Below are 22,097 nucleotides of genomic sequence, written 5' to 3'. Positions count from 1 at the left end.
AGCACTACAATGTGGTATATGCCATTCCAGTTCTGTTGTTTTTAGCCCTCTCCACCTAAGTCCATGTCAGATCATGCTCCCATTGTATTGGTTCAAACGGTGGCGGCTAATGTCCATAGTAGCTTGATGAACATGTTAAGTATGGGCTTACATCTATTCCAATGATCAACCACATTAAACATTTATGTTGACAACATCCAGGAAGGAAACATGTTCTACTCTGTTAGCCACATAGTGACTTTCCTAAATAGCAGTTTGGCATTCAAATGATTACAGAAGGGCACCCAAATGGAAATCCGCATTCATCCTGTTTTGGGGTAAGGCTGTCTCATTTCTCTATCCAGTAAAGCTCCCTCTGATTTAATTTTTTACAGATGCCCCTTCCCCCCCAGCTCTTGGTGGTCTACCGACCAATTCCAGTGTGATGAATTTCAGCAGTGATATGTTGTCTCGTATTAATAAAATGCTGTGCTATAGGAGACATGCTGTTTCTTGTGCGGATATTACTTTTTTGCTCATTCACAAATTGTTTGGCCTTATATGTTGTCTGTCCCACATAGTAAATCCCACATGGGCAGCTGAGTCCATAGATTAGTGAACTCGAATCGCACGTGAGCGTGGGTGTTTGACATAGTTTCCCTTCATACCGTTATTGCAGTTACTGCATTGAAGACACGGGAAAGTGCCACTCCTCTTCTTCCCCAATGTGAGTTGAATATCTTTTCGTCGTCTTTCGGCTTGTACCAATTGTTCATGCACATTTCTGCCCTTTTTGTAGGCAATCAGGGGTGGTTGTGGGAAGAGTTTGTGTAACACAGGATCTAGTTCGATCAGCCTCCAATTCTTCTTGATTAGTCTTGTAATTTGATGACTTTGACTAGAGAACTTTAATATGTATAGGAAAGGTATTTTGCTCTCTCTTTTCTTAGTAATCAGAAGATCCTCTCTCCTGAGATTAGCACTGTTGGCTGTAGAGCAGATTGTTCTTCAGATGTCAGGGATGTTGTCTTAGGTAGTGGAGGGAGTTGTTCACGTCAGTGGGTTTGTGAAATATGTCGGTTATTATTTCCCCATCTTTTAGTTCTAGCTCCACATCCAAAAAGTGCAATTTGGGTAGTCCCACCTCCATTGTAAACTTGATGCGGCCATGTCTCGGGAGGATAGCTCATGAGCAACGTGCTCGCCTTGGAAGCAAGAAAACTCTGCATATTAAGCGCATTATAAATAACCTATCATATATCATATCACGTATGCCATTGATGAAAGTCAAGAATTCCTTCAACAAGTCTCTCCTCCCTCTCCAAATTACAAAAATATCGTCTATGTAACGCTTTCGTTGTACCAATTTGGATGTCCAGTCTGGGTGTTGTGATTATATAGTTTCTGTTTCCAGATGGAACATAAAAAGATTTGCATAAGCTGGGGCCCTGGACGACAGCATTGAAGTGCCTGATGCTTGCAGGAAAAACTGTTTTTCATATCGAAAAAACTATTGTGTAGTATGATTTTCGTAAGTTCAAGGATGAATTCCTTAGGGGCCTGGCAACACTCCTCCCTCAATAATGCCCACTTGTTGTGCTTTTACCCGGCCATGTAGAGGATCACCTCTGATTTACCTGTCCCCGGCCCTTACCGCACAATGAACTGTTGGACTCAGACAGGCAAAAATAAGACACATAACAGCCAATAACTGTAATTATAAAAGGCTTGTTATAGGCCGTTTATTTTCCAACACAGGTATAGAAATCTATTGATGTGTATATATATATATAGATATGAATATAAAACACCAAATAAACATATAGTTGGTTATACAAGAACATAGAAAAGAAACATCATCACCATCAATGCTGCTGCAAAAGACACCGTCATCTTGGCCACTACGACACTGCTTAGTCCCAGAGCAGGTAGGCAAAGAGATCACACGCACTAACAGGATCTGGAGCGGAGCGTCCTCCCAACCAGCGAGACTACATCACCCAGGGATCCAAGTTCTGACTGACTTTTTTGGTTTACAAGCCTCTTCTCTTTATGGGGGCATATCCCCGCCTCTTTCAGTTATGGCTGTCCTCGGCCGAAGAGCAGATCACAAGTAAATGTGGCAAAGAGTGGAAAAAAACAGCCAGAAGTGGAAAAACCCAGCTTTCCTATCCTTGCATTCATTCCCAGGAACCCTTATCACTGCACCTGCATTGCTCTCCGACTCCCTTTTTAGTTTGTCCTTCAGCGGACAATACCGTAGCTATTCTCCACAATAAGTTCATTCAGCAACCATACTTACGTGACCTTGCTTTGCCTTTGCTACCAAGCTGCATGTCTACTCTGCTGAGCTTACGAAAAACATAGGCTTTATTACAGTGATGGGAGCTGAATGTCCAAGATGGATGTGCACTGGCGCCATGTTATATTTTCTCAGATCTTCGTACAAGCATTACACCACTCTAACTCCTCAATGCCCCATAATGAGGTATTGAGGTGTAGAGGCTCTGCACATCGAATAAACCAAGATGTCATTGTTTGTCAAAGGGCCGATCTCTTACAGAATGGTGAGAAAATGGGCTGTGTCTCTGATGATTGTGGTGGTTTTCTGCACTATGGGCTGTAAAACTTTATCTAAGTAGATAGCCAACGGGCCAAAAATGCTGTCCGTCCCTGCTACTATGGGTCGACGTGGGGATGTCTATTGTTTTCATGGATTTTTGGGAGACCGTAGAAGACCAGAGTAATTGGGAAATCTTTTGTTAGAAATCTGTGTGTTTTTGTCCGTTATCCATCCATTGTCACGTGTTGTCGCTAAAGTACCTTCAATGAGTGTCCTGATCGTATTGGTCAGATCTTTGTCTATCTTGATATAGGTGTCTGTGTCATTCAATACGCTCATGCACTGGGTATTATAGAGCTGAGTATGCATAATGACAATGGCCTCTCCTTTTCGGCTGTCTTTATTATGAGTGTCCTGTCGTCTGCAATAACTTTGATAAGTCTACCTTGGTGTTTCCTGATATTATAATGTTTGATTTTCTGAAAATGTATTTTCTTCAGGTCCCTCGTCATTTGATTTTCAAAAAGGTTCAAAGCAATGTTATTGATAAGTACTCTTAGTTTTAAGTTCTAGATAGTCGAAGGACATCGCCAGCTCTTCTTGTGGGGGTTGCAGGTCGAAAAACACCTTCAATTGCATTTTCAGCACAAGTCTATAGATGGTAGTTCTTTCTTCTCATAAGGTAGACCCTTGTGTGGGTACAAATGACAACCCCAAATTGAACACTTCTATCTGGTTCTGTGTCAACTGTTTTGAGGAGATATTAAACACTAACTGTTGATTGTCTTGTTTTTGCACCGTAGATTTCTGGATACCTCTTCTTATTGCCTTCTTTTTTCAACAACAAAAAAACGCAGGTATTCCACTGGAAGTACTTGCTGTTTGTGAGAAATGTAGGCCGACGGGAGTCGTACCCCCGTCCTATTAATTTGACCTACTGAGGTTCTTGTTTCACCTGTCTCCTCAGTATTCCCCACTTGGAGGTGTCTCACTACTGATGTCGCTGTTATCTTGCCTGGGAGTCTTCGATTGTGGTTTATCGGCTCGTATAGGTCTGGTGTTCTGGTAAAATTCTTGCCATTTACAAAAAATATCCTTGGAATAATCCAATGTGTCTCTTCTAAACTTCCATACCTTACGTTGTTCAATGTCCGTTTTTAAATGGCTCCTGACGTAGGGGATTCTCCCTGAAACACGTTGAGCTGTTAAAAATTGGACTGTGTTCATTGATCTATTTGTTATGAACAGTTTCAATTAATTACATTTTTTTAAACATTTTATTTAATTGTATAATAGTTCAAAACGGAACTTTTACAATATTTACAATAACTGTCATTTAACACACATGAGTCAAATTATCGCAATTAATAGAACGCATTCAAGTATTTAAAATGTATATAAATGAAAAATAAAATATCACATTACTAAAGTACGAAGTAATTGATCACATTACCCTGGTCCCCGACTTTTTAGACCCATAACTCTATCCCTCCCAGCAGATAAGCTTACCTCGGGAATACCAATCTTCAAGTAACCTACGCGAAATAAAGGGCTCGCCGTCGGGGAGAACTCCATTTTTACTTCAACCAGGTGGCTTCCACAAAACCTTACCAAAAACATACTAGACCAAGAACTGAATTATACTCCTGCAGACCCTGCACAGGGCCAATAACACTGACATTGAGGTAGTGTTTACACAGAACACCCAAAAATCATCACTTTTAATTGCGTCTAGGTTATGATGCACAAGATGTCCCAGTGCAACCATGTAGAGGGGTCCCAATCTCCGGCATTCCGTCAGGACATACTTCGCAGTCTCAGGCTTAGAAACAAATTGGCATATCCTGGAATATATAGCTTCACGGGGGAGCTTCTTTTTAGGACCACATATCGATAGAACCGGCGATTGGTTGGCACGCAGCCGTAGATGGAATTCGTGGGCTTTTTCGGGTCAGGGCAACACTCCAAACACCGTTCTGGCTTCATGTAACGGTGTACAACTCGCGCTATACTCCGATAGCTCTTGATGAATGAGAGAGGGTCATAATTACAAACCCAGTCATGTTTAAGTAGCCTACGCTTGAATGCGCCCTTCAAGGTTTCAAAGATGGAGCAGTGTTTAAAGTCGGGAAACCATCCCAACTCCCCCCATAAGTCATGAAATAATTGAGTATAGGGGAGATGCTTTTCCCACTCGTCTCTAGCTCATAACTTGCTCTCACCATGCCTAGGAGAGTGCAGGTAGGGGTCGTTTTGGCTTTCAGGTGGGTTTCTTTGTAAACGTTTCTGAAGATTCATTGAATGCACAAAAGCTTTAAGACTCCTAAAAATGCTCCTCTTCATGGGATTCCAATTCGCCGTATAGATACGCATAATTAGTGAAGGTATTCGATTGATTTGAAAACATGGGAACTGTTCTTAAAAGGCTATAAACATTTGATAAATTGGTATTTTTTGGAAACCTAATGAACATTTATTAAAGTTGAGATTTAAAGAATTTAAAATGTTTGTGTGAAAAATGTACAATGTTGCAAATGTAAAAGTAATCCATCCATGTAGCGGTATGACCGTCAGACGTGCCTTGTTAATGTGCCTGCCTTTCCTAGATTTGCAGAAATGTCCCAAACTGGAGATAATGAGGAATTCCGCCCCGTGGAGCTGGGCGATGCAGCAAAGCCGGACCCACCGGCTCTTGCAGCAGAAAAGGGAGATGAAGCAGCTTCCGGGGATCAATGGGACCAGAAGAATCCGGAAGGAAGTTCACTGGCAACTCTCGACCCTGACATCAAAGACCGTCAGTACCTTCTCCGGAAGTTCTTTGTCGCTCGGGTGAGACACTGTCTTGTTACTTTTTAAAGTTGTTGAATTTATTGGATCATAATCTGCTCTGTGTAGATTGTCACAACTCTGCGATGGTCACTGTGGAATCGCTGGCGTCTTAGGCAGTAGATGTGCCAGCACTCTAGAACCAGCTTGTCCCTCTCCGCTCTAGTCTTTTTCAAGATGGCACAGACGTCTCTGGCTTTGCATTTAGTCTGCGGAGTTCGCCTACGCCGCGCATTGCAACCATTTCGACTCTTGGGTAAGACGCTGCAGTTGATTTCTCCTTCTTGCTATGTACCCACCTTCCCTTCTGATTTCCACTCTTGCTGAATCCTGCCTTGCCACCTGCTCCCTTCGATCCTCTCTTGTTCGTCACCTACGCTGCTGACCCCTTCTTCTCCTGCTTTCGATCATCGGTCCTGGTTAACCATCTCGGATTGTTGTCTTCTGGATCACTCTCGGTCTACACCGCCAGCCAATTTCCATCAAGGGTTTTTTTTGGCCTTTCTGGATTTTCCCCCTTTTAGGGTCTGCCCCTCCTACTCGTCCCAAATGTCTTTTCCTGTCACCTGAGGTGACACTGTGACGACGGGTAGGGATCGACCATGTCTCTTCAGTGACCGATTAGGAGGAAAGCTGAAAGATGTCAGGAAGGAACAAAAGGATCGATCGAGAGAGGACGACTTTGGCACAGCGGGCGAGATAGATATTGATTTATTTGGCATGGATTCTTTTGAACAATACGTTGGAAAATGATCTGAAAGTTTAGCGTTGATGTTACTGTGGGAAGAAATACCATCCCAGTCCCACACGATACCACTTCCATTAACCCCCATCCTCTTAGCTGCTTCTGCAGACTAAGCTCTGGATACCCCTCACAGGGGCCAAAAACTCTGCTACTGTGAGGATTTGGTGCAGTATTAAAATTACTAACATGACCTATCGCATCCACACTAAGTGGTTATTGCGTGATCTTGAAATTTCAGTTTTAAGCTCTGTGCTGTATTTTGATTTATTTTTATTTGTTCCACGGCTTTCATGAATTGCCCGCAAGATCAGTTTGGGTGTTGGAGCGAAGCAGTTATCCTTGAGATCAAACAATCGAATTATCGCTCACAACTGGAGCTGGTTTTATCGACCCGAAATAAATATGAATAGTTTTTTTAGATATTCATAGTGAAGATGTATTTTTTAAAAATGCACATTTTAAGAGATTTTTGTCTTTCATTTTTCTTACTCGGTCTGAAACCGGACTGGATTTTTCAGTTCCGCAGACCAATGGTCCAGCCCTGTTATACACATGCTGGCCCAAAATGGGTGGCTAGTATGGGCCTGGCCTCCACTTCATAGCTTCGTACTGGCTGTCATGCGCACACGCATACTAGCACCTCTCCAATTTTCCCCTACTTGCACTTCAGTTCCCCAGGGGTGTTCAACATACAGCGTGTTGGGACCATACTAATGGTGAAAGGCGCTATACAAATGTTACGATACCAGCGGATGCATTAGGACACAGTTGGAGAGTGTGGTTTTACATTCTACGTGGCTGGAGTACAGGAGCGGAAACTGGCAAGGGAGGCAAAGGGGAAATTGCACCCCAGGCTGGCTGGACTGTTGTCCCATGAGCCCTAGCTCCAAAATGTAAAGAAAACAATTGAAAAAAATGAAATCTTTCAGAATCTTGATTGCCACAGAGGAACCGAGTGCTGCAATTCTGTGTAAATGGGCGCGGCATTTGTTGTGATTTTAGCAGCGTTGCAGATGTGCCTGGGTGGCCCCCACAGATGGCCCTGCCCAGTGAGTGAGAGGGAGAGGAGGCTAGGCTGCAGACGCAGGTTCATTCCGCCCTGTGGCAATGTAGGCAGTTAAATAACTGATTCCGTGTCTCTGGATGGCGATGTTGGCACCACTGCTCCCCATACACCATTGGTCTGTTGCAATCCACAGCAGCTTATCACAATGCCTACTTGCCAGGGAAGTCAGGGACCTTATCTTATCAGAGAGTGTCCCCGGTTGGATTCTGCTCTGGGGAATTTCTTGATCACAAGTATGATCATACAAAAGGAGTTTAATGGCACCCTCAATAGCACCCATGGATGCTACATATGTAGGGGTTATAGAAATAGCTGTTGGACTGTTTGTGTTGCTCACTTTTGGACACAGTGGAAGAATACACATATAGATTTAATATTCAGGTATTCACTTTTGGAAAGACTACAAACTCAGGGTGTCCTTCAGAGTTTAAAGGAAGGAAATTGATGTAATATCAGAAGCCAGCACTAACAAAGAAATCCCAATATATCTCCAACCAGCATAACTATACGTTAAAAATCCCTCCTGAAGATCCTTGCCAACACAAGCAAGGTGAAACACGTGTAGAGGGTGAACCTTATAACCCTCACAACTGAGGAACAATGTATTGAATCAACTGAGGGTGAACCTTATAACCCTCACAACTGAGGAACAATGTATTGAATCAACTGAGGGTGAACCTTATAACCCTCACAACTGAGAAACTATGTATTGAATCAACTGAGGGTGAACCTTATAACCCTCACAACCGAGAAACAATGTATTGAATCAACTGAGGGTGAACCTTATAACCCTCACAACTGAGAAACAATGTATTGAATCAACTGAGGGTGAACCTTATAACCCTCACAACTGAGAAACAATGTATTGAATCAACTGTGTAATCAATCAAATAAAATGTATATTTGGAGCGCAAAAGTGGAAGTCTGGTATTTTTCCAAGGAATTCATTCATGACATTGGGCAGCCGCAATGTCCCAAGCTCCACATGCTGCAAACAAATAGCACAATATCAGTGCAGTGACCTCTCACAAAACAGCATCAAGGTAGCTCGCAACAGCTGTTCAGGCTGAACGCACTCTCAATAATCGCTTGAAGAGGTAGATCACTGCACTGATCATTAGTTCATATCGGGGACTCTGTAGCCGGTGATGGGGTTCGCCCTTCTGTCTCGAAATTGGGTTAGACAGAGATTGGATAGAACCTGGGTCACACGGGTGCTGGGTCAGTGGTTATATCTATTGGAAAGTGTCCTCCGTTCTCAAAGAAATTCAGTACATTCTTGATAGTGGGTTAGGTGGTGATTTTCATTACAAAGTTTATCTAATGATAATGTCACTGTGAAAATGGCCACCAGGTGGCAACATTTCTCTAAAAATGCACCCTCCAGACACTCAAACACTTTCACCAAATATTCTAGGATTGGAGGTGTAATATATAATTATATACCTCCTAGAATATTTGGAGAAAGAATTAAGGGGTCAGGAAAAAAAAGCCGCCTGCATGGTGCCTTTTTCACACCGCCATTATCACATGGAACCCTCTGAATGACCCCCTAAGTGTGTGATCGTTTTTCCTTGTCTTGTCCAAAACACTCTTAACGTATGTGACCAACAAAAGACACACATGCAAATCAACACCAGATTCAGATATAGAGATACAAAGTCACATGGACACAAATGCATCCTTGCACCTACACTTTACCCTGTCACAAATACTCACCCCAGTCACAGAAACAAACACACACACACACTCCACTTTATTTGAAAACATACATAAATATAATAGACCACTCTTGCTCCCTCTCCAACCAGGTCCAAGGCGTATTCCCCTTGCAGTTCTATCTGTTTCAATGGGTTGAAATATGGAGCCGACTTTCCAAGGAAGTGCAACTTGAGAGCACACAATGTCACCCCCTTGCCGTCTTTCACTCTGCATCGTCCAAGTGCAGAAAACATAGCAACAATTGCCAGCAAACCCCCAACCATGGCTCCTTGTCGTGTCTGGCAGAGGCTGAAAGGCAAATCAAGATGGTCTACTGCCCATCTTTAAGCCGGGAAAATGGAAGGTGGTGAGGGGCAAGGAATGGATTGCCATGATGGGCAATTAAAGCGCTTAGTGACAATGAATTGGTGACTGAGCAATGTGGGCAAGGGAAGGGGATTGAGTTAATAGTTAAAGGATGGACCAAAGGGGTAATGAGGTCTGAAAGGTAATTGGGGTGCATTGAGAATGTGGTGCATGGGAAGGACACCAGAGGGTGATGGGTGAATGAGATGGTACACATCTGGAATAGGAGGGCAGCAGGTCGACTGTTACTGAGATCTATGTCTGGTCTGCCTGCCACTGCACCTGTTTGTAGGACTCCCTTGAGAGGATCTGAATGAAACTCAGAAGAGGCGGGAGAAACTGTCTGTTAAAGGCAAAAGTCCCCAGGTGATTGGACTGAAGCTAGGCTGACTTAGTGGTCCAATTCCTGCTCTTGAACGGAGTGGACTTTGCCCTTCTGATGTCACACCCAAAGTGCTTTGCTCCAGAGGAAGGGGAGGGGACAGGAAAGAGAAAGAGAGACAGAGAGAAACAAGATGGTGGAAGTCTCCTTCCATTGGCCCGTGCCTGCTGCCTACTCTAATCCCACCCCTTCCCTTCCCACTAAGCACAGAGGCCCTTAGACATGCAGCACCCGGATGTGAGGCTACTCTTTTTGAATGGGTGTTTTCCTTTGATGCCCGGGCCCAGGATAGCTGCCTCTGGTGTAGGGTGTTACCTGGCAGAAGAGACCCGGTCCTCCATGTTCCTGTCCTGCCATTTGGCGGTCTCCACCCGACTGCCGGAATACACATCCCCTTCCACATCTGAGCATGCTCACTGGAGCTGGCACATGTGCGATATCAATCGGGATGTGGCAGCCTTGATCATAAGTAGTGCCATGCACTATGCCTAAACTCGGGGACAGCTTCATTTTAGAGATTATCCTGCCATGATCATGGTCTACTTATATTAGCATCATAGTTTTGGTACAGGGGTGCATATCTTAAATGCAGCCGCTTTGCAGCAGAGACTTGGCAGTCGCTGCAGCTGTCAAGAGAGCACCTGTGACCTCTGACCCTGCTCCATGCCACTGGTAGAGCAGGCGCTGTGAATCAGGATACTGATACAGCCGGGCACAAGTACACACTTTGCTTTTGGCACAGAACTTATGAAAGGGGTTTCTGATCAGCAGATTTACCTGTCAGAGATGGAATTACCTCCATCCTTTTATTAGCCAATGAAAGAAATTCAAAATCCAAGGCTTTGCACCCTTGCCAGGTTGTAATTCCTCACAGAGACATAACCTGGGGTCCCAGGACTGCTCGGAAAAGCAACCTCATTTGTCAGCAAGGGTTTTTGCCAACACAATGGCCGTCAATTAGCAGGGCACAATTGTTAATGGACATGGCAACTTTTGAAAGCTAATGTAAGCGTTGAAGTGAGGGGGTCCGCGTTGTTCGGGTCTCGGCGCAATCCGTGGACAGAGTCCTCTCGTGGCAGCGCCCGAACCTTCCTCCTTTTGATGTCTGGCTTTCCAGGATCCTGCTCTACCTGTGGGGAGTGGCACCACACCTGCTACTAAACGTGGCAATCAGCAATCCCTCTGCAGGTAAGGGTCAGCAGAGAAAGCACAGTAAGTGGCATCGGATTTATTAATACTTGTTAGGTTTAATGTGTGCGCTCTCTGTCACCATAAACTTGTCATGATCTTGAGTGGAGTGTGGGTATGAGATTACGAGATGCAGCTCGGGTGGGTAAGTACCTGTGGGTAATTTTCAACAAGAATCACGTCACGGATCAGCACATACCATTGCTAAGGAACTAATCCAAAGTATTGTCTCCAGTTCTGGAAGCCACATCTGGAGAATTGCAGTGGGGGGGGGAATCCCGCTGTGGTGCCTCCGGGCTCACATGTTCCTGCAAGCTAGGTCTTGCACATAGAAAAGGCTGGGGTTCAATAAGGACTGGGAAACCTCTAGAGCTTCCACTAGGGGGCTGATTACCTGACCTTCCTTACTGTGTTCCATTTGCCACCTAACTGTCTCAGGGTCCTGGCTCTGCCCCCTGAGACCCTAACCTTGTCTTCCTCCTCGGGGGCTCTGAGCCGCTGTGTTCTTAAAGGGACGTCTCCTATTCCTGCTCTCTACTCCCCGGTCTGTTCTTGATATCACGTTCAACCTCCGCCTGATTACCCTGCCAACCTCTTCCTTAGTCTTTTCTGACCCTCTCATTTGGGTGTCCACCTTCCTCCTGATACCTCCTCCACCTCCTACCTCACAACCCCTCCCACCTCCACTTTGAGGTTATGTTCACCCTCTTCCTTTGGACCCCGGCCAACCTACTCCAGAAACTCTATTACAAACTCCTCTTCAGTGTTCCCTCCACAGGTTCCTCTCAAGTCTCCCTCTTTTGTTCCTCGACCTTTGTCCCTCCAGCCTTCTTTCTTCACATTACTTCCCCCCCCCATCCTCCTACCACAACTAGCTCTCTACCTCCCCTCCTTCTCTGTCCATTTCCTACTGTCTGTTTCTCACTCGCCCACTTCACCGCCTGAGGCTTTTTTTCTATACTAGCCCCCTCCCTCTAGGCCGTCTTCCCTCAGAGTGGTGAAATCTGTGCTGTGTAATTGGGACTCGGAAAGAATTGCAAAACACGTTTGTTTTTCTCCGGCTCTACCAGAAATGTCGTCAGGCCTAGTACGGAAGTTGCCTGTCTGTTTCCATTTTCTTCCCACTCTCCCCCTCCCTTCCTTATCTATGTATTAGCTCTTGCACTATCTGAAATGTCGTCAGGCCGAGTACGATAGTTAATTTCACATCCTTACTGTTCATAGCCTGTAAGAATGTCATTGTATTTTCCCTTGTTCCCTCCCTTGCCTTGAAGCACTTTGAAACACATTGTGTATGGGCGCTATGTAAATAAACTATCATATCACGTGGTGTAGTGGGCCCTCGCGCTTTAGAGCCCATGCCGACAATAAGGGTCCACAGGGTTGTGCAGTACCATGGACTTAGCGTGGGTGAGTATTGGCAGTCTACTTGAAATGCATGGGCCTAGTCCCAACATTTCTGGACAGAACGCTTTTGTGCTGGGTCGGCTCGCGTGTTAGGGCTGATTTGCACGCTGCAGTGGCAGATTTAAGCCAACGGGCCCGTAGGCAAGATTGTCAGAGGGCCGTCGGTAGGCGGAGCTTAGGGTGGAAAGTTAATGGCTATCACAAGTGTGACATTTATGAACTTTAGGGACAAATGTTCTATGTTTTGTAACCTGTCGACATCACTAATCGCCTTCCATTGTAAATAGTGTGCTTGCTGAGCCTGTTAAAAGGAGAAGATCTCAGTGGGAGGCCCTGGCAGTCCGGGCTGTTTCCCTTTGATGTAGGAAAGGCAGGGCAGGGGGTCGCGTGGGCATGTGTCCCTTGTCCGAGTGTTAAATCTACCTCTGGTACTCTGTCCATTCTCTTTCCTCCATGCCACCCTCCACTCACACCAGGACTGACCAGCATCGCCATAAAATATACTGCAAGCTACAACCTGGGTGGTCACTTAAGGGGGCATGCATAGCATGGGCATGTGTGATGTCACAGTCCTCTGGGGCATGGAGGGGTGGGCCAAGCGATACGCCATGTGCCCAGCATCAGACTGCACGTGGTGGCATCCGACCCCTCTGGCCACCCTACCCAAAACCCTAGATACCGGCAGAGAACCGAAAAACGTCTTGCTCGCTTTGCTGTTTTCTTTGGTACTCCATGCAACCCCTTCCCTGAAGAAAATGCAAGCATTGCTTGCTCAGGGTGCAAGAAATGCAAGCATTGCTTGCACACGCTGCAGAAGATGCCAGAATTGCTTGCACGGGCTGCAGAAAATGCAAGCATTGTTTGCAAAGGGTGCAGAAAATGCAAGTATTGCTTGCACAGGCTGCAGAAAATGCACGCATTGCTTGCACAGGCTGCAGAAGATGCCAGCATTGCTTGCACGGGCTGCAGAAAATGCAAGCATTGTTTGCAAAGGGTGCAGAAAATGCAAGTATTGCTTGCACAGGCTGCAGAAAATGCACGCATTGCTTGCACAGGCTGCAGAAGATGCCAGCATTGCTTGCCCACGCTGCAGAAGATGCAAGCATTGCTTGCACAGGCTGCACTTAGTTCCCCAACCAATTATTTAAACTTGTCTATGCCCCATATTTCACGCTAACCCTATCCCTCGAAGCAAAGACATGTTGGTACATCTGTCCAGTAGACCAGTAGGCCGAAAAGCCAGGTGGGCGGAAAATGCGGCCACTCAGCCCTCTCTGGTGGCAGCAGGTCCTCTCCGCCTGAGGGCGCGTGCATGTCATTCCCAAAGCAAGTAGCATTGTCATTGTCATTGCAGGTCCATATGATTGAGAGCAAAGTGACCCCTTGCCCATGTTGACGTAAAGCATTGCAGTGGGATTGTCTGTGCAGTCCAGAATGGGCGCAGAACTTGGAAGGACTGGGCGCCTTCAGAGCCAACACTATAGCGTTTAGCTTCAGCGACTGATGTGAACCACCTTGGCCGTGTACACGTGCACTTGGGTGGCGCCCTCCTTCACTCGGCACAGCCAGAAGCCGCAGGGATCTTAGGTTCCGCAACAGAGAAAAGTGTGTCTGACATTCAGGTTTCACGGCCAGGACCCTGTTAGGAGGCCTTGCCATGATTTGGAATACTATGCCATGCTATGCCATGTGTTGCATTACTATGCCATTTCATTCTATAACATACTAGGTTAAAGTATTCCATAAAATAACATGAAATCATACAACAGTATACAAAAGCTGCCACATGCTATCATACTACCATGGGCACTGCTGTGACTTTATTTGATCACGTATCATACATGCCACATGTTAGGCAGGGGTTGTCACCCAGTCACGTTGTATTGACTTCTTTGCATTCTGGGACTTGAAGTGATGGCTTTATAATGGGTGAAGCAAAACTACAAGTCCAAGTACAATGAAAAGAAAACACTGGACTGGATGGGTATCTTCCAAATTCCATGGGTCAATGTTGGCACATATGATGTACTGGCATATCTAGTCCAGGTGTGGGCTTGTGTGGCAATGTACTGCCATCATATACTGGAGAAAGGCCTTAGGCCCTGCAGCAGTCCTGCAGCACCCGTTACAGGCTCCCAATGGGCCTCTAGTGGGTCTGTACTGCATTGCCCTGCCCTTGAGTATGGGGGGGTGATTCTTGTTGCCATCAGAACTGTTAAAACCTATAGAGGTCTACAGGGCCATCCTGTTTCATTTTGGGGTGGGGAGGTAGGGGTAGCGGGTGAAGAAAAGCAGGAAAAGAAGGAAGTGGGAAAGAGCCAGAGAAAAGGAAGTGGCATGGAAGGCACAAGAGGCACACATGGGGGTGGGCGGGACGGGGCATATACAGGTTTTATTTATTTAATATAACTTAGCCAATGCGGCTTTTTCTACTATTATCATACTGAGCGTGCTGAGGCCTTTGAGAAATTATTTATTTAAGAAATAATGAATAAGAAGAAATAAAAATGATGCAAATATTTGGTATAAAGGGTTTAAGAAGGGCACAAGGCTGCCAGCGGAGTGTTGGCAGGGGAGACCGGGTGAGCATGAGCGGGTCAGTAGGAGGTGGGGCAGATGATAGTTGGGGCGTAAGAAAGGTAATGGGGTTGGCAAGGCAGGAACCATGTGCAATGTTTTGCAAGCTTTTTATGGAAGGCAGAAGCGCCATCGGAAATCCTAGTCTTTGCCAGGACAGCCAGCGCAAGCTCACACGTCTCTGATAAGCTTGGATATGGATTTAGGGGGGCTGTCCTGGGAACCCCAGCTGATAGGGTTGGCTTCTGCTGCCTCCACCGCTGGCTGGTTGCTGATTGTGAGAGAATACAGGTGACCTTTACATGTTCGCAGAAGGGACATGAGAAGCACTGGGGCAGCGAGGCTTGGACTTGGATCCTAGGCTCCGAGTCTTGAAGAAAAGCTTCAACTTTATAAAGATTTGAGAGTTGAGAATGTTGAGACATATTCTGAAATTCTGGAAAAGTGATACTGCGCCTTCTGTTGATGATTGGCTGCTGAGTTTGTCGCTTCTCTCTGAAAGGGAGGGCGTGACTTTCCATGGAGATGCTCTGACCGTGTTTAACGACCTTAATGCCTCTGCCCTAAGGTTTCTTTATTCTGACCCCCCACTTGCATCGGTGTGTTGTGTCTTTTCTTCTTTCCTTTTCTCTCTCTTCTTCTGCTCCGTTTTTTATTTCGACTCTTTTTCCGTTATGACTATGATGGTTGAGATACATTCATATCTGTTTTATATTTATATACAAAGAAATGACTGTTCTATATTATTTTCTCATGTGCCATTTAAAATAATAAACAATAATTTGAAGGAAAAAAGCATTTTGTATTGATCTATATATATTTATTTTTTTAAATTGAGGCTCCTGGGCTGTGGCCAGCAGGGTGCGACTCTTTGTTTATGGAAGGGCTGGTTGTCTCATAGCTATAGCTGGTTAGATAGTTCAGTGGGTAGAGCACTCGCTACTGCAATGTGTGTGTGGTCTGCAGGTCGCAGGTTTGACTCCCGGCCAGGTCAACTCAGCCTTTCATCCTGCTGAGGTTGATAAATGAGTACCAACACAGGTTTGGTTTTGGTGATATTGTATGTTTGTTTGTTTGTTTATTTATAGGGCGCCAGAAAACCCTTGGGTAGCTGGGCGCACAGAATAACAAGAATGCTTAGAACTTGGTTACAGGTTGCAGCTATACAGATAACATAAATTGTGTGCAGTAATTACATTATATACATTCTTTACATGTAAAGGTAGCATCTTCTATACAGTAAATACATTATGTGCATTATACATGTGAGAGTAGGGGGTACGAATGTCATCAAGTCACAATGCTCAGGGTCACCGGTCTGAGGTCATTGCGTTGAAGCCAGGTGCAGGTATGGTGCCTGAAGCTGTTGTAGGGCTGGTCCCTTTTTAGTTCAAATGGTAGGCCGTTCCAGTACTGAGCTGCTTGCACAGGGAAGCTATTGCCTCCTGTTTTTTTCTTTTGTCAGAATCTAGGGGTTTGGAGGCAGAAAGAGTTGGCAGTTCTGGTTGGTCGTGCAGCAGTTTTTCTTATTATTCTATCCCTATGGTGGGGGGGCTGCATTGTGCAGGCATTTGAATGTTAGTGTGACAATTTTGAAGGTGATCCTATCGCTGATTTTTAGCCAGTTGTAGTTTCTCCGCACATTCGAAATGTGCTCTCTGGCTGCGAGGTTCAGGGCCGTTCTGAGCGCGTTGTTTTGTAGGGTTTGAAGTTTATTGATGATGTATTTATTTGCGCCTGCATGAAGTGCATTGCAGTAATCCAGTTTTGAGAGGATTAGTGCATTGGCTAGGATAATGCAGCTAGCTGGTGAGAGGAAGGGTCTGCATGCTTTAATACGTTTACCGGTATAGGCTCTGGATGAGGCCAGGGAGTTCACTTGTTTCCTTAGGGACAAAGTGGAGTCCAAATAGAAACCAAGGGTTTTCATCTCTTTGGCGATGGGGATTATGTTACTGTTGATATTGAAGGAGCTGTAGCTGGGGTCGAGTTTTTTTAGGTTATTGGGTGAGCCTAGAATAAGGACCTCTGTTTTTTCGTCATTCAGGCAGAGGCCATGGGTTGCCATCCATGCCTGAATGAGGGTGTACATTTTGTTTACTAAAGCTGTATCCGTAGTGAAATTGTCCGAAAGGGGGATGAGGATCTGGGTGTCGTCTGCATAATTTGTGTATGTGACACCCAGTCTGTCCAATTCGTCGAATAGAGGTTTAGTAAAGATATTATACATCGTTGGCTAGACACAAGAGCCCTGTGGGACTCCACATGTTGTCTGGATAGGGTCTGCAGAGTTTAAGGTGGAGAAGACTTGCATGCTTCTGTTGTCCAGAAAGGATTGGACGCAGGCTATGGCTTCACTTGAGAAGTGGGCGGCTGACGCTAGGTGTTTGCAGAGTACTGCGTGGTCCACTAGGTCAAAAGCCGCCGACAGATCAAGGAGGAGTAGCATAGCTGTGTTTCCTTTATCGTTAAGCTCGTCGATTTGTGCTTTCTGATCTATAAGAGCGGTCTCAGTGCCATGCTGCGGGCTGAAGCCTGATTGACGAGTGCCGAGGAGTTGGTTAGTCTCCAGGTATTTTTGGATTTGCAGATAGGCCACTCTGTCAATTATCTTCAGGATGAAAGGGACAGTGGTGATGGACCTATAGTTGGTGGGGATGGAGGGATCTAAGGTTCGAAGCACTTAAGCGTAATTACTATATAATAACACATCACTATCATTTGGCCTTGGACGTCTCCTTGCATTGACAGTTATTTGGCAATATGGGCCCATACAGACTGATATTAAAAATACATATGGTGATCTATTCTTGTATGAAATGTATGTCACATTACAATGATATTGCAACCATATGTTTCGTAGTGTACTTAGAAACAATGCCATGTGATGCCACTTACTGTTTTGTCAACAGGTGAAGGGTCGTGTTCCATCGATTCCTGTGATGTCATTTTGGAGTGGGGTCAAATGACCTCACTTCCTATGATGTCATCAGAAGTCAAGGGCCATGGATGTCACTTCCACTACCCCTGTCACCACAAGCCCCCTTGTTTCCCCATGTTTAATAACTCACCCCAACCCCCTTCCCACCAGATTTAACCCCTTACCCCACTCCCACATACCTTATTTTATTTTTTTATGTTTTTTATTTGGTATTTTATTCTCTATTTTCTGTTAGGTAAAATCACTGGGTAGCGTGGAGATCGCACTAGCATGTAGTTTCCTACACAGGTGCTAATGGTGTCTTTTTTGTGTGTGTAAATAAGTCGGTTTTCACGTTGATGACATCACAGTCATCAACACTGAAAACGGACTTCAGGGACACCAGAACTCTGCGGTGCCGAGCCACGCAGGCAAGGTAAAATGCATTTGTTTTAATTCTAAAAAATACACCATTAGCACCCGTGTAGGGAACTACAAGGGTGCTACTGGCGATATTAAACAAGGTGCCCTCTGTGCGCTCGGGGCCTTAACTTCGCCAACGGCCCGTTACCGACAGAGTTGGCCCGCCGCTTCGTTAAATATCGCCTAAACATGTATCATTGGACAGACTTCATTTTTAATATTACCTCTATAATAAAGCATTAACCTGCACCAGAGTAGCCAAACTACCCCAAGCTCCAGAAGAGACATTTTACTTAAGTGAGGGACTCCTGTCCACACCACCAAAGTCCTTCTGACGCTCCATCCCCCGTTGCCCCCCCATTGTCCCCAGAAGAAGTGCTAGGTGTCCCTTCCCTAGAGTCAGCGGCAACATTCGTTTTTTGGGGGGAGAAGAATACAATCTGAAACAAAACGACCCAGTTAAACCCTAACATATAGTGCTAAAATGACACTGGAATGCGCCTTGCAGCAGCTAACTAGAGGGCAAAGAATACCGACGACTGAAAAAATGCTGTAAAACCATAACTGATTGATTCATAGCGGGCAGGATCCTCTGGCTAAGGCTCCAGCTACAATTCTGTGTCATGTTTGTTTTATTTGAACATTTCATGAAGCGCTGCGCTTGACCTTGCAGTCACTTCGCAGCACTACGTTACGCAATAGCAGCTCAGCCATCGTATTGGCAGGCTCTCATTGGATGGTCTTTGTGGCAAGAGGCTGATTATAAAGTCTTCGCTCTTAATCGAGCTGTGAGTGAGCGACGGAATGCGTGGGAGAGTGAGTGAATGGGCACTCAAGCGACTGGGAGAGTGAGTAAATGAGTCTCTCCTTATACCCCCTTTTTTTTGCAGCACCAGTTCCGGCTTTGAAGTCAATGATGTTTGCTTCCGTGACCCATTGTTTGGTCCTATATGACCAGTCTACACCATAGATCCCGGTTCAAAAGTCACACACCAGACGTAGATCGCGAGGTTGCCGTGTCTAGTGTCTCACACTGCAAGTCACTGATGAAGCCCGCTGAGGCCGAAGCATGTGTGGGGTTGCTTGTGTTCTCGTGCAGAAGGGTTAGGACCTAGTGGTCTTGGCTGGGCTGTGCCTTTTGTGTTGGGGCCAGGCCTGGGGTGTATTTGGTCTTTCTCCTCCTTTCAGGGCACATCAGGCTAAACAATGATGGTTCGGGTGTTTGCCCAGGGTAGTTCCAGTGGCTATGATTTATTCAAATCCTCCTCCCCGCCTTCCTACCCCCATCACTCGCCAGGTTTGACGTAAGGTACCCTGTCTGGGATGGGACTGGCCACGCATGGGTCCTGCGCTTGATTTGTCTATGGCTGAAACATATATGGGGTTGCTTGGTGTCTCGTTTAGAAGCGAAGTGGACCATTAGTTCAGGCTAGACTGTATTTTTTGGGGGTCGAACTAAGCCTGATTTGCATATGCTCTTGCCCCTCCTGTACAGCCAGGGCAGGCTGAAAAACGATGGAATGTACAGTGGGTCAGAACAATGCCAGTGGTTATGATCCATTCACAACCTCCCATCTCTCTTTAGTTTTGATACATTCCCTGTGCACCATTTCTGCCCAGTGCAGAATTGGCATGACATGCTTTATAAAATACCAATATTTTTGATTTTTATTATTATGTGGGATTTTTTGTTCTGAAAACGTCATTGGTGCGCCCCCAATGTTTTTTTATACATAAAAAAACAAGTGGGGGGGGGGCACAGACGGTAAATAAGTTTTCCACGCAGTGCACATAAACGGTGTGACATTTTAAAGTTAAGTGCTTGTTCCCCGCCACCTGTCTGGAGCCCGCCTTATGCTGTAGGCAGCAGGCGCTGTGAAGCTTGCCGATGGCACCCGGGGAGTATTTTGAGATCTAAATGTGTGTCCTGGAAGCACATTAATCTCGAAGTGCCAGACTCTCAGCATGTACTAAAAATATGAAAATCATTAAGTCGCGCGACAGTTGGTGGCGCGCGCTTCTTACAGCTTACAAGAAAAATCAAATGCGGCACTCATCACGATTTCAGCAAAAAATTACTGCTTATTTATTTATTTATTTCAGTTCTTGCAAGGCGCCACATGCCCGTAGGCCTCACCGCGCAGATAGATACTGGGGGAAAGTGCATGTATATGTGTGAATATGCATATGTGTGGCGTAGCTGGGAAGCAACAGAGTGCTGTACATCGGGGACGCACCCAGGTGGCTATTAGTCGGGTGCGGGGGTACCAGGGCTTGCCAGGATGCAGCGGTCGAAGTATAAAAAGAAAACGAGCATTGGCAATTCCAATAGTTTGGGCGTTTACTGTTCTTTGCATTTTGCATTTATAGGCACCAGGGGGCAAGGAGGAGGGTGCAAGGTTTTAAAGGAGGATGAGATAAGGGGTGCAGGTGTGCAATGGCATGAGAAGGGAAATAGAGCAACGGAGGAAGCCATTGATAGAGGGTGCCGAGGATGAGCAAAAGGAAATCTGAGTGAGACAGGCTAAGAGAAAAAATGAGTGTGAGAGGAAGGATGATAGAAAAAGTAAGCGCTGAAAGCAAAGGTGAGAGTTGGAGAAAGCCATTAGTTGCAGCTTTAAACCCTCTCCTGGTGTATTCAGATTGTGTCTGTTTATTGCCATTGTTTGTTTTATTTATGGTATCAATTTGGGGGAAATGCTGGCCTCCTTGATTAGCCTACTACTTGATTGCATGACTCCACTCCTGTCTCCACCCACGGCACACAGTAAGCCCCCAGCGTATATTTGTTTTTCATTTCCAGAACTGCATTTCGACTACCATTTTAAATCTGGGGTCGATGTTGTCCCTATCTCCACGCAAGTAATTGACACAAAAACAGTAACTGTTCCACAGCAAGGTGTCCACCAAAAGGTCTTTTGCTGCAGCCTTCCCTTGTTCCTGGCACTCCCCACTCACTCATTCCCTAGAGAACATACTCTTTCTCTCGGCAGACACACGGTTCACTTGCCTGATCATAACAGTCTAGACTGCTAGTAGCACAATAGCAACTATCCACCTGTATGACTAGCCATGATTACAGTTTTAAAGAGAAGGTATTTCACACTGTTCATGAAGAGTCTGTAGGGACACACTCTAGAAACATGCAACAAAGAAATCAGAGTTCCCCATGACCTCCCCCAACATATACATCCAACAGAAGAAATGCTGTATTTACATTGCAATAGCCAACGGCCGGTCATCACCATTAAAATGTCTCTTGCAAGTGCAACAACGTTGTTTAAAACTCCCTAATCACTACAGTATCTACCTGTGACTTCCCAAGCCAACGCCGACGCTGAACTCCTTTGACTAACTTTCAACTATGTGCCAGCAGCGGCTTAACAACATTGCAATCTGCGGCATGCACATATTTGCAACGTTAGTAAAACGAAGTGCAAGTCGGCAGCGGCATCAATAAACCCAAGCCGCCAACAACATTACATTTGTTGTACTAACGTTGCAAATATGTGTCGGCAGCGGGTTAACAACAATAATCCACCCGCCACAGATTTCTTACGTTAGTAAAACAAATTAACGTCAGAAAACAAATCCCAGCCGGCAGCAGCTTCACATCGAGGAAATCAAACCACTGCTGGCTCTGAATTAATTACACTAACATTGCAAAACTATTACATCACTAACTGCATAACCAATCAGGTGTGCTTTACATCAAAAACACTGACCAATAACCCACACGTCACTGGATGTACAGTTTCAGAGCCATTTTAAAACAAAATGTAACTATTACACTACCTTGTTTATTTTTAATAACAAATGCTGTGAAATGTGTAACATACGTTGAAAGCTGCAATAAATATATTCTAAAGCATCAATCAAGTCAAATAACTTTTAAACAACATTAACAGATGGCTACCATCATTTTGGAAGTTAAAATGGCTGACGCATTCACTG

At 45.3% G+C, this 22,097-nt stretch overlaps 1 protein-coding gene across 2 annotated transcripts in view; it reads left to right on the top strand.

Annotated features, from left to right (window-relative positions):
• Positions 1 to 22,097, top strand: part of TPRG1 (tumor protein p63 regulated 1) — a 700,518-nt gene that overhangs the window by 251,634 nt on the left and 426,787 nt on the right. For both annotated transcript variants that reach the window (XM_069617466.1, XM_069617465.1), the window contains one exon: positions 5,149 to 5,371. In XM_069617466.1, coding sequence (XP_069473567.1) covers positions 5,149 to 5,371 — 223 coding nt within the window. The remainder of the gene's footprint in view (positions 1 to 5,148; positions 5,372 to 22,097) is intronic.

This window comes from Ambystoma mexicanum, chromosome 10 (assembly GCF_040938575.1).
Source record: "Ambystoma mexicanum isolate Mex_15411 chromosome 10, UKY_AmexF1_1, whole genome shotgun sequence".
Classification (NCBI taxonomy): domain Eukaryota; kingdom Metazoa; phylum Chordata; class Amphibia; order Caudata; family Ambystomatidae; genus Ambystoma; species Ambystoma mexicanum.
This window is presented reverse-complemented; position numbering and strand designations above follow the sequence as displayed.